This window comes from Eurytemora carolleeae, unplaced genomic scaffold, assembly GCF_000591075.1.
Source record: "Eurytemora carolleeae unplaced genomic scaffold, Eaff_2.0 scaffold64, whole genome shotgun sequence".
Classification (NCBI taxonomy): domain Eukaryota; kingdom Metazoa; phylum Arthropoda; class Copepoda; order Calanoida; family Temoridae; genus Eurytemora; species Eurytemora carolleeae.
The window spans coordinates 643731-657971 of NW_019396205.1; the positions used below are offsets into that span (position 1 = coordinate 643731).

Genomic DNA, 14241 nt, shown 5'->3' on the forward strand with positions numbered 1-14241 from the left:
ATAAGAAAACATGTAATATGTTCATAATTTCGTGAAGTGCTCAAAGTAATGGATACTTTTAATCATAAAGAAAGAGAAGGCGGAGGAGGAGGAGAAGGAGTTGAGGGAGTACTTAGAGGAGGATTTGTAGAAGGTCGAGGAGGTGCTGTCGGAGGAGGAGGAGGAGGTTGGACGGACCAACTTTATCCTGTAGCAGAGGAGACAAGGTGAAATTATCATTATCATCATTATCATCATCATCATTATTATCAACATTGGCATCATTATCATCATTATCATCATTATCATCAAAGATATTAATGAATTCAAGAGAAAACTGAGTCCTCATATTTAATCTTTAATTAGAAACTTAAAGTCGGCAAATATGTTAGAAATAATATCAAATTGTGTAATAGGGGGGATATCTGAACGCTTCACAAAGATAACAGCGATAAAGGAATATTCAAGTTTAGAATTAAAGTAAAAAATGCGTGAACTAGAATATGACATAAAAATATTTTCTTTTGTTCAGTTTGTTTATAAACAAATAGTTTCCAAAACTAATTCTAATCAGAAAACACTTTGCAAACCAAAAAGAGGACAAAATTAATGCGACATTACTGGTACGACATTTTGACCGCGTACCTCCTCTAGTCTTGATTTTAGGCACAAGTATAAGAATGTTATTTGATAACATATTACAAGTATATAGTTATTTAACCCATATGTGATCTTCTCCATAGCTGTCCAATGCGAGGTGTTATCATTAAAAACTCGTCAAATTTCAACCTATTACTTCGCGTCATATATTTAAAGATATCATTTTATTCTCAGAGAAAAGAAGAAAAAGAAGATTGGGAAACTGTCAAGATTGGTGAGAAAAAGAGAAAAGAGAGAAAACTTAGCATCTCAGGTTCAGGTATGCCAAGTTCACAGGGTTACACATAAAGGATGCGACGATTGTACTGATTTCATTCAAAATTTTATTTTAAATTGATAGATTTACAGTTAATGCTTTCTTTTCCAAATTATTTGGTAAATCATCTAAGACTTTACTAAAGACCTAAGACCAATTAAGGTTTTATATCGACAGGATACAAAAGTTTAAGGTCGACATTATAGTCTCTTCCGTATACTGTATATATTATTCAGTTTTGGGTAGCACTGTATATATTATTCAGTCTTGGGAAAGATAAGTTCTTATGTAATTGGGGGTTAACACTTTTGCTAATTTACAACGCTTGACCTCGATCGGAAAATTGCTCAGGAATTGAGTCTTTGCCACAAACTCTGATTTCCAAATCATTTTATCTTTGCTACCCAATGTCGTAGATCTTAGATATTTCTAACCATGAATTTTGTTAGATTAAATTATCAAAGTTTGAAATATCCAACAGGCTGCAAAGAAATAGGGATAAGAAAATTTGAATTTGTGGCATAAGACTCAATTCCTTTCAGGGATTAGAACGCACATATTTACATATCCAATCAATGGATAGATTCAATATTCATAATTTCATTCAATATACATGCATATTTATCATACATTATACATTCAATAAACATGCATATTTATCATACATTATACATTCAATATACATGCATATTTATCATACATTATACATTCAATATGTATGCATATTTATCATTCATTATACATTCAATATATATGCATTTTTACCATACATTATACATTCAATATACATGCATATTTACCATACATTATAAATTCAATATAAAAAATGTTTAATACCAAGCGCGGCCCGGGTAAAGGAGGGAGTAACTGTGACCATGATAATAATACAAACCTGGGCAACCCCGGGGGCCCCAACTAATATTCAATATATCCCTTTGCACATACTCAAGGGTGAACATTAGTATTCCAGAGGCCGGATTTAAAGAATTTGAGCCGCGGTTTAAATTTAAGCCGCGGCTCAAATTTTGTTCCACTTATATTTGCATTTGCTTGAACATTATATACTTCATATATTTCTCGGAGATTTATATTTCAAGGTTCAAGATGTGTAATCAAATCAGGGTTTGGAGGAGAAAGGTTACAAGTGTATTTCAAGTATTATATTTCATCATTATCCATGGTTACATTGCAGGAGGAGAAGTTATAAAGAATATACAAACCAATATTAGGATGAACATAAACCAGGTTCAGGGATGAATATGAACCAGGTTCAGGGATGAATATGAACCAGGTTCAGGGATAAATATAAACCAGGTTCAAGGATGAATATAAACAAGGTTCAGGGATGAATATGAACCAGGTTCAGGGATGAATATGAACCAGGTTCAGGGATGAATATGAACCAGGTTCAGGGATGAATATGAACCAGGTTCAGTGATGAATATGAACCAGGCTCAGGGATGAATATGAACCAGATCCAGGGATGAATATGAACCAGGTTTAGGGATGAATATGAACCAGGTTCAGGGATGAATATAAACAAGGTACAAGGATGAATATGAGCCAGGTTCAGGGATGAATATGAACCAGGTTCAGGGATGAATATGAACCAGGTTCAGGGATGAATATAAACCAGGTTCAGGGATGAATATGAACCAGGTTTAGGAATGAATATAAACAAGGTTCAGGGATAAATATGAACCAGGTTTAGGGATGAATATGAAGGACGTTGAGGTATGAATATGAACCAGGTTCAGGAATGAATATGAACCAGGCTCAGGGATGAATATGAACCAGGCTCAGGGATGAATATTATCCAGGTTCAAGGATAAAAATAAACCTAAGTCTATCATGTTTAAGAATGAATCTAGTGATGGAGACAGCAGCACCTATGGTCAAATCAAAACTTTTGAATCCTTCTTCGAGGGAACTAATCCTGTGGAACAAGTTGACCTTCAGATCCGTCTGAATGTGAAGAGAGGGATGCAGGTCAACCTGCTTCAGGAGTACCTGGGGATTATTCCAGGTACAATCTCATTTTTTCATTTTTCATTTATTCATTCATCCTGTGATTCAAGAGATTTACATCTTATTGTTATTAGGTGATATCGAAACGATGAATGACTCAACACCCTACGCTTCATCCCGTCTCATTATAGCTGGATTCAAACCAGGAGCACCTGCGATCAAACTCAATGATAAGCTACGGTTAGGAGACTGGATTCGGTCTATAGATGGTCTGCAGGTACTGAATGAATAATTTCAAAAATTTACCATGTCCAAAATTAAGAAATTTAGAATTTATTTTCTTTAAAGAAAAAAAAACCTCCATCGAAAATTTATGTTGGTGTTCATGATTAAATATTATTTAGTGTATAGTGTATCTCTAGTATAAACTTAGAAACCCTGAGTAAAGATCAATTTTAAGGTGAACAAGGAGAACATAGACTCCGTGCTTAGAAGGTTTACCTCCTCATGCAAGATAAAACTAACTATTCAAAGAACTGCTCCGATATCCCAGATCCTTGGAGAAGACGATCAGCTCCTTACTCCACCTTCTATACTCAAGATTGTAACAGGACAGGTTGGTTTCTCTCTCTAGATCTCATCAGTTCTCCAAATCCAAGATTGGACGTTTCTCATCCTAAAATTCGTTAGCTCTTTTTCCATCCTAGAACTCATTATTTCTTTTCCCATCCTAGAACTCATCAGTTCTTTTCTCATCCTAGAACTCATTATTTCTTTTCCCATTCTAGAACTCATTAACTCTTTTCCCATCCTAGAACACATTATTTCTTTTCCCATTCTAGAACTCATTAGCTTTTTCTTTTTCTAGAACGCATTAGTTCTTTTCCCATCCTAGACTCATAAGTTCTTTTCCCATCCTAGACTCATTAGTTCTTTTACCATCCTAGACTCATTAGTTCTTTCTTCTACTCTATCCTAGATACAATAACAGATGGTTCTCATTCTAGAAGCCATTGGTTCTTTCTTTTACTCTATCCTGATACAAGAACTCACAAGCTCTCATCCTATAACTTATTTATTATCTTCTCTTACCTATCCTATATGTAAAAACCGATGAGTTTCATCTTCTCTTTGTTTCCTATCATAATTACTTGTTTAGAACTATATATTGGTTTCATAATATACTCTACCCCACCTAACTGCCAGAAAGACCGGTTGATACAATCAATTTTATTCTAGGGTTACAGTAAAAAAGAGTGTTGTTTACGAATTACTAAAAGGGGTATTGGACATTGGTATTACAATTCAATGTTTCTTTTCCAAAGTATTGTGAAACGAAGAAATTCTTGAACTTTCTTTCTTTTTAAAAATTAAAAAAATTTGTTTTTGTTGACATAGGAACTTAATACTTCATAAACTATTCTTCTAATTCCTTAAAGGAATTGAGCCAAATGTTTTACTCCCAATATCTTTGCCTCTTGATGGAGTAAACCTTTGATATTTCAAATTATTTGATCCAACAGAATTTGAAATATGTAAGATCTATGACATTAAGTTGCAAAGAAATATGGATTAGAAAATCATAGTTTTTACCAAAGAATCAGTTCCTTTGCATCTTGATTATATAGAACTTTGATATTTCAAAACTTGACTATTTGATCGAGTAGAATTCATTGTTAGAAATATCAAAGATCTACGGCAACAGTTTACATTTCTCCTTTCCAGGGTCCGTCTCCGGGTGATATCCAGAGTATGCTCCGTAAGCTCCCGTACATAGTTCTCTATCTCTCTAGACAATCCTTGTCTGAATCCTCTCCTGAGTTTGCGGATATTATCTACCAGTATCCTACTCATAATGTGTCAAAACTTGTTCAGGTTTATGGTTTATACCATTTTTATTAATTTTTTACAGTAAAATATGAAAAAGCGCTAGATTAAAAAATTAGAAAACTGCTCTTCGATTTTACTCAGCTATTTGATGTATTTAGAAATATTTTCATTTTTTACTTCGTAGAATACTTTTTAAGTGTTTTATTGTACATAAGATTTTAAATGCAAGAATACATTTATTCAACAACTTTTCGAACAACAATATGGAGCCAAGTGAGTTTTGTTTTATTAAGAGTTGATATTTCAGATTCGGGGGTTATTTTTAACCTTGGCTCATGCTCTACCAGAGATAACGGGATCAAGGTTAATACATTTTCATGATCAAACCCTTTAAACTTGTAGTAGATCTTTATAACATTGAGTTAAACCCTTTAAACTAATTGTAGCTCTTTGTATCAGTGTGTTATATCCTTCAAACTAGTAGTATACCTTTATATCAGTGTGTTATATCATTTCAACTATTGGTAGACCTTTTTAACAGTGTCTTATATCATTTGAACTAGTAATATACCTAACAGTGATGCTAAATCGTTTAAACTAAGTGTAGCCATTTTTAACAGTGTGTTAAACTATGTAAACTAGTTGTAGACCTTTGTTACAGTGTGTTAAATCATTTAAACTTGTGGTAAATTTTTATAACAATCTGTTAAATCATTTAATTTAGTGATAGACCTTTATAACATTGTGTTAAACTATTCAAGCTAGTGCGTGACCTTTTTATCACAGTGGGTTAAACGCGTTAAACTTAAGTGGTAGACATTTGTAACAGTTTGTTAAACCCTTTAAACTAGTGGTAACCTGAGGAGATTAAACCCTTTAAACTAGTGGTAACCTGAGGAGATTAAACCCTTCATACTAGTGGTAACCTGAGGAGATTAAACCCTTTAAACTAGTGGTAACCTGAGGAAATTAAACCCTTCAAACTAGTGGTAACCTGAGGGGATTAAACCCTTTAAACTAGTGGTAACCTGAGGGGATTAACCCCTTTAAACTAGTGGTAACCTGAGGTGATTAAATAGTGGTAACCTGAGGGGATTAAACACGTTAATCTAGTGGTAACCTTAATAACAGTTTGTTAACACTTTTAAACTAGTTTTAATTATATCTAACATTATGATGAAACCACTTTTACTACTTAAAACCCTTCATAACTGTAATCCTATAATGGTATAGTATTGATTGCTAAACCATTTTTCTAAGAATACAATCCTTTATAACATCAGTGTGTCATGTTCTACCTTTCAACTTATTTTAAGTTTTGTTCTCTAAAAACACCGCTTTAATTTTTCTAGAGCATCTTTTAAATCCCATTTGAAACCTGAGCATTAACGAATCATTATATTTCTTTTACAATCCTTTATCTGAATCCCTGAACCTGTTTAGGCCTGTAACCTCAAGTTTACTGGTTGAAGATCAACTGGTCCACGTTGGATATGCCGAGGAGCGGGAGGATCTGTTTATCCTGGCTCTACCTGCAACCAAGTGCTCTGCAAAGGAAGTTAGTCAAGTACTCCGGGATACTGTTAGGGTTCTCAGACTTAAATATAAAACTATGAACAAAGCGTTTTCTCCGAAGAATCACACCGAGCTTCATGAACTGTTCTCCATTCTCTTTCTTGATTTATTGGTAAATATACAGAAACTAAGCTGTATGGGTAAACCAGTTCTAGATATATTAACTGTCCTGTCTCCTCATCATGCCAGGTTTGATGAGAATCTACCAGCACCTCAACTCCTCATTCTACCTGAAGAAGTCAAGTTCCAGGTGGATGATACTCTTAGTCAACTTGAGTCTGGAGACTTTCAAGAGTTTTCTCCTGATTTCCATGATGCTCCGCGGGAATTCAATATTCTTGGAACCTGTCTCTTTCATCAGGGTCTCTTAGTTGCCTCTCATCTATGCCGGGATGACATGGTGGACGTTTTTCTCTGGAGTAAATACAATCAGATTCTTCCTTTAACTAAACTTCATCCAGTTCAACAGATAGTCAGTTGGTCGGAGATATATCTAACCAGTAGGTCATGGCCGGGTTCAACTCATAATCCAGACCCGGAGTCCAGAACGTTCCTGCTCACAGTAGGTCTCGGATATCAGGTTCTATCTGTTATCCTTGAGACTGGAGGAGGTGCTCAGTCTCCGGTTGGTGTTGTACGTCCTGATCCATTCTACGTAGATCAGGCTTTAAGTACCCTGGAGAGTTTAGAAGAAACCGGTATAGCCTCAGTCTGCAACAAGTGGTTGACTCTTCCACCCAACCCTGAGATTTTAGACGTAGACAAACTGTTTGAGTCCAGCTCTGCTCACAAGAAACTCAACCCAGGACTGTCTGTTAGGAAGGAAGAACAGATATCAGGAATAGTTCTCAAGAAAACAATGAGTTACGAGTATGCGTCAACTGATTCTCCTTCAGGCTCACTAGATGGAAGTATCAGTTTCAATCAATCCCAGGTTAGACATATTTCTCAGCTGATCTCAGTTTAAAAATGCCCTCATCCAAGTTTTAGAAAGTTCTAAACCCCATTCTATCTATCTATCTATCTATTTATCTATTTATCTAATTATCTAATTATCTAATTATCTATCTATCTATCTATTTATCTAATAATAATAATAATAATAAAGGAGAGGAGGATGTAATGCACTACAGAATGAACCAGCTGTCTGTGAGTCCTGAGAATACAATCATTCATTATCTACATCTAGATGTTGGAGAGGTACAACCCTTTTATGAAGCTTGAAAGGAGGACTTTGGCAGATCATAATACAATATTGAAATGACTGAATTTGTTTTTTCGATCAAATGTTTTTCTAAAAAGAGTATTTACGAAAAATCAACAACGACGGCCCCTGTTGTCGGGAATATTTATTTATAAAAATTGTTCACAGGTCGGAACTTTTGATTACTCCTGAACTCAATATGAACGATGGAATCAGCTGTCTCGTATTTTCTTAATCTCTCATTGGAGGACAGCAGATTTGTTGTGGTTTCTCATTATTCGATGTTTCCAGCATATTCAAAGATACGGATTTGCGTTTTCTAAAAGGAAGATTATTATTTAAATTTCAGATTAATTAAAAATTTAAAAAATCTATTCTTGTCCTCCTTTAAAAATTCATCAAGAATCTCATGATAAAATTTAAAGATTTAAAGATGAATTAAATTGAAAACAGAAGTTTAATACAAAGGTGAACAAAATTATTTCAATCGAGTTGCAGTATTCCCTTTATTCTATTTTCTCACTCGTAAAAATACTTCTCAATTCTCAAAGCCTCCCCCCCCCGCCCCCTGGGACTGGGTCTCGAAAACAATTCGCCTCCAACATTTATTTTTTGACATTTTCAAAATAAGTGGAATTCTATTTATATTCATTTTTCTATCGGTTCGGTTCGGAGATAAACATAAATGTATCTCTCCGGTTCGGAGATAAATAAAAATGTATCTCTCCGGTTCGGAGATTAATAGAAATGTATTTCTCTTGTTTGGAGATAAATATAAATGTATCACTCCGGTTTGGAGATAATATAAATGTATCTCTCCGGTTTGGAGATAAATATAAATGTATCTCTCCGGTATGGAGATAAATAGAAATGTATCTCTCCGGTTTGGAGATAAATAGAAATGTATCTCTCCGGTTTGGAGATAAATAGAAATGTATCTCTCCGGTATGGAGATAAATAGAAATGTATCTTTCCGGTTCGGAGATAAATAAAAATGTATCTCTACGATTCGGAGATAAATAGGAATGTATATCTCCGATTTGGAGATAAATAGAAATGTACCTCTCCGGTATGGAGATAAATAGAAATGTATCTTTCCGGTTCGGAGATAAATAGAAATGTATCTCCCCGGTTCGGAGATAAATAGAAATGTATCTCTCCGGTTCGGAGATAAATAGAAGTGTATCTATACAGTTCGGAGATAAATAGAAATGTATCTCTTCGGTTCAGAGATATATAGGAATGTATATCTACGGTTCGGAGATGAAAAGGGAAGTGTCTCTTCAGTTCGGAGATAAATAGGAAAGTGTCTCTCCAGTTCGGAGATAAAATAAGATGTGTTCAGGGTGTGTATCTGTCTCCGATCAATTCTCCGACTGGTCCCTGGCATACCCAGATACTAGATAACTTCAAGTCAGCTTGTCAGATTATTCACAGGTTTGTATTTATATATTCTTTACTTGTGTATTTGTCCTGTCTGTCCGTTTGTATACAATCCCTAAACTAAGCTTCCGTTGTATACTGCAGTGATCTGCAGTGCTCTGATCCAAGAAATAGTGGGTTTTAGCGGAGAGTGAAACGGCTGAACCTCACATGGCCTCATGGAAGGTTCATGGGCGGTCAGAAGTTAAAAAGGAACTACGTTATTATCACAAACTCAAATTTACTTATTCTAAATATGAATTCTGTTAGATCAAATAATCTAAGTTCTAAATATCAAAAGTTTACACCATCCGGTTGCAGAATTATGGGGATTAGAAAATTGGAGTTTGCAGCAAAAACTCAGTTCCTTTGACTTTTATATTTTTGTTTGTTGTGATTGTTTAATAATTCAAGAAGAGAAAATAGATAGATAGAGCAAATATTAAAAATTAGAATAAAAAATATACATTTATATATTTGGTAAAAAAACTAATTAATTGCATTTATCTAAAATTTTCTAATCCCTGCATCTTTCTAACCTGACGTTTTACACCTTTGAGATTTCTAACATTAACTATTTGATCTAATTAATTCAGTAGTTGAATTTTTTTTTTTACGACATCAGGTTTCAAAGATATCGAGTACTAACATTAGAGCTTCAGGCGAGTAAGCAGTTCCTGTATCGTTTATCTGTGTATTTGAGAACCAAGTAGCTTGAGTTTCTGGTTTTGAATTAAGCTTGACCTTTGATTATAGGACAGGGTTTCCCACGAAACATGACCGTATAGCAAGACAGCTTGAATGTCATCTTTTATTTTTTTTTTATAATTTGCTGCATTTATTTGTCAACCTAATTTTAGAAATAAAATTCTAGAGATATCACAAAATATCCTTAGTCCTGACATTTCCTAAATGTGGTAGCTGCCTTTTTTTCTGTTTTCAATACTAATCGAGATATTAAGAATTTCGTTCAGATTTCGATAATTTTGTTTTTATTTAACAAAATTCTTAATATCACTGGTAATATTGACAGCAGAAAAAAGGCAGACCACGTTTTTGAAATGCCAGGACTAGGAAAATTATGTGATTATTATTTCAAGAATCATACATGTTAAAGTAGGCTGACGACGGAACGTCTCTAATAAATTCCATGATCAAATACGACTTTCAAGTCGTCTTACTATTGTCATGTATCGTGGAACACCCTGTACTTATGGAAATTCAGAAAAAAAAATCCGGAAAATCTCAAAAAAGTATTATTTTATTCTAAGATTGCATATAAACTTGAAAGTGTTTATCTGAAATGGGATTAAACTTCACTCACATCCAAACATACAGAGCAGCACAAATTATAAGTAACGATAAAGCATAAAATTTGTTAGCAAAAGAAACTGAACCTTTGCCTCAAACTCTAATTTTCTAATCTTTTCATTTTTACAACCTAATGTTGTTGACCATTGATATTTCAAAGAATTTACTCTGCTGGATCTAATTATCAAATTTTAAATAAAAAAGGTTTACACCATCAGGTTGCAAAGATACAAGGAATCAAACTAGAGTTTGAGGCAAGATTTTAGTTTATTTGCAAATGTATTTGAAAGAAATATGTAAAATAATTTTAAACCATTTGTTTTTGTTTTTAAAAAGCTCCAAATTTGTCTGGTATAACATATTGTACGTACAAAAGACGCATAAAAAAACAACCTGCCAATTTTGGTAAAAATGCGCTAATTATATTTATTACAGTGGATTTCAAATTGCGTTGAGTTCTAATGATCTGATGAAAACTAGTTCTAACTCCAGTCCCTGGTTTAACAAGAGCTTGGTTGGAGTCAGAGAACAGGTTTATCTTTTATTGTATTTTTTCTTTATTTATTTGATATTACTTGTATGGTTTAAAAATTCTAATTTGAGTGGGTTAACTTTATATAAAAAGTTAAATTTCTAGGCAAAGCTGGGTTTCCAAACTATAGTATATACAGTGACAGCCAGAATATGAGGTCGACTTTTAGACTCAAGTTATGTCTTTAAATAGTACAATGAACATATGGCACAGCAATTGTGCAGTGTAAACAGACCCGTTTTATTTAATAAGGGATTTAATAACTTACTAGTAAGTTTTTTGTTATGTAATAACATCAAATGTACTTTATTATTGCTTTAATGTCATCTTCCCATTCCACATTTTTTTGTTATCACCGTATATAACCTTAGGTTTCTTCTATTGCAGAGCTTGTTGTTTCAACAAAGGTTGGGTAAAGGTGAAGATCGTATATTTGAATATTGGGTTGCAGGACGTCTCTTCCTTGCTCCGCATCCTAGGGAGTGTTACGTCTGCTATCATGATTCTGCTCCGCAGGTTCACCATTTTAAATATGATTCTGCTCCGCAGGTTCACCATTTGCAATTTCAAGGGACTGTAGACGGAGTTTCAAGTCTCCCTCAATATATTAGAATGGCATGTCCGGTTCACAACTATACTTTTTAAACCATCCGTCAGATCTAAGTAATAATGAGAAAGATTACGCCCCTTGAAAAAATAAAAAATTCTAACGATTTCCTCCGTTGTCTCAGATGTAAATTTTATGCAGAAACCATATTTTAAAATAATCACATATCACATTGTAAATCGAGGATATCTCATTCATTCTTGATCAGAGCAAGGTTTAAAGTACCGTTTTGAATCGGACATTCCACACTATAACTAAAGGGTCGAATTAAATTATGTTTACAGTCCCTTTAAACCTGTTTCTTGGTTATCTGGAAGAAAAAACTTGAATATAGAGAACTAGGCAAATATCTAGATTTCTGGAAATTATCAGTCAATTTTCAACATTTCAAAAAAAATTAAGCATATATAATTTAATTAATAAATTCTAACCAAAAACAAAAATATTTTAGCCCATAACATTTATCATTTGAAGCCGCGTAGTTAAAAGACGAGCTACTCTAATCTTATGTTTGGAACAACTTTCTTTAAGTAAATAAAAAATAGTTTTGTGTTATTATCTTAATTCAATTTAATTTAGATTATGGTTGAGTTGGCTTACAGACTAGCTTTCGGAGTTCATCTCTAGGGTAGAAGTGTACAATATATTATTTATTTTATAACCGTCTTTCTTGCGCTGTAACAAATATATTTTTATGATGATATAATCTACGAATTTGTAAATGGGAGAGAAAATTCCTAATTTTCCAGTTTTCAAACAAAATCTTTAGAAACAAAATTTTGATTAATATTTGAAGAAAATGCACTAAATATTTTCTAGAGAAGTTCGTTCCTGAAGAATTGTTAAAATTTTCAGCAAGATTTTCTCTTTAATATATCTATTTAATTTTCCCGCATTTTGTGGGTTTAGAAATTTTATTTTTCTTCCGTGCATCAGCATTTTCTATTCTACTATGGGTGATTCTTATATTTATCTTTTTCTTTTCTATTCTTTGAAAGCCTTTCTCCTTTTTCTTTTCTCATATTTCCCCCTTAAAATATATTCATCTCATTCTTCTTATTCTCCTCAATATATTCTTCTCTTTCTTCTCAATATATTCTTCTCTTTCTTCTCAATATATTTTTCTCTTTCTTCTCAATATATCCTTCTCATTCCTCTCAATATATTCTTCTCTTTCTTCTCAATATATCCTTCTCATTCCTCTCAATATATTCTTCTCTTTCTTCTCAATATATCCTTCTCATTCTTCTCAATATATTCTTCTCTTTCTTCTCAATATATTCTTCTCATTCTCCTCAATATATTCTTTTCATTCTCCTCAATATATTCTTCTCTTTCCTCTCAATATATTCTTCTCTTTTTTCTCAATATATTCTTCTCTTTCTTCTCAATATATTCTTCTCTTTCTTCTCAATATATTCTTCTCTTTCTTCTCAATATATTCTTCTATTTCTCCTCAATATATTCTTCTCATTTTCTCAATATATTCTTCTCTTTTTTCTCAATATATTCTACTCTTTCTTCTCAATATATTCTTTTCTTTTTTTCTCAATATATTCTTTTCGTACTTTTTAGTAAACCCTTCTAATTCTTCTCAATATATTATTTTCATCTTTCCCAATATATCCATTCTTCCCAATATATCCATCTTTCATTCTGCCTAATATATTCTTCTAATCTTTCCAAATATATTTATTTCCCCAAATATATCAATTTTCACAATATATCCTTCTCAGTCTTCCCACTATATCCACATTTCCCAATTTATCCTTCTCCGTCTTCCCAATTCTTATTCTTCCAATCCGTCCTAAAGAAAATATCTTTCTTCCTAAAAGTTTTAAATATATTCCTGCTGAGTGTGTAGAGTGTACCGTGTAGAGTATAAACTCTTATAAAGTTTAAATATTAATATTAAATATTAAGAAGACAATGCAACAGGTGATATACGTGTCTCCGAACCATTCTCCGGAGAAACCCTCATCCCTCTCCGGGTCTTGTATCCTCCAGGACAAGTGAGAAAGGTTGAGAAGAGGCCAGGTGTCTCTTCTCTCAGTTCTCTAACCTTTATTGAATTTAGAGGACGTATGTCTGTAATTTATCCTGATATCCTTAAATTAGTAATCCTAGTGTAAAATATACAATCTGTTGCTGCAAGAATGAACTATCTGAAATATAACTCGCTTTCTCCATTGTAACCATACCTTAAGCGCGACTGGTGAAAAGACCTAGCGGTTTTATAATTCAAATTTAAGTTTAAATTAAAATTTTAATTTGTCAGCTAAATAAGATATTATACCGGGATGGAGAAGTTTAGAGTCAGATCAAGGGATTAAAAAATGTATAAAAGCTCGTTGAGGATAAAAAGCACACTAAAGTATGAAGAAGATAAGTAATGAACAAGAAAAGGAAAAGCAACAGAATCAAGGTTGTACTGAAAAATTAGATACTCTGAATGCGCTCTAATGTACTAAAAATGTCGTCTTCATAACAATTGCCATTAAAAATCCTCATATGACGTAACTGAATATTAGCGGAAGATGGAGGGACAATGCAGGGGCAGAAACATCATGTATGAGTGTCTTTACCAAAAGAGAGTGTGTAAGTAATAACGAACCGAAGGCGTATACTGTAGAGTGTAGAGTGTAGAGTATACTAGTAGAGTACATTTGTTTATTGTTAATTGTTTACTTAAAAATAAGTTTAATATACATGTAATAAATTATTTATATATTTATATTATATATATATGTTAAATTTATATAATTTGATTGAGGTTTACAATAAACTACTCGTTATTCAAGTTTAATTATAATTGACGACATTGTTCTGCAATTTCCAATGTTATTGGGATTTTCTTCGTTTTCCACTCTGGAAGTGCATCCAGAGTTTCTAACCTT

General features: G+C 33.1%; 1 protein-coding gene across 1 annotated transcript; it reads left to right on the forward strand.

The window, feature by feature from the left end:
• The first annotated feature begins 48 nt into the window (after positions 1–48).
• LOC111698112 (protein inturned) lies at positions 49–12050 on the forward strand. The gene is made up of 13 exons (XM_023468361.1): positions 49–206; positions 814–898; positions 2756–2921; positions 2998–3140; positions 3324–3479; positions 4589–4738; positions 5001–5056; positions 6137–7202; positions 7373–7468; positions 8818–8909; positions 10641–10737; positions 11125–11253; positions 11924–12050. The coding sequence occupies exons 1-13, from the start codon at positions 49–51 to the stop codon at positions 11969–11971; spliced, it is 2442 nt and encodes an 813-aa protein (XP_023324129.1). The 3' UTR covers positions 11972–12050.
• Positions 12051–14241: the final 2191 nt, after the last annotated feature.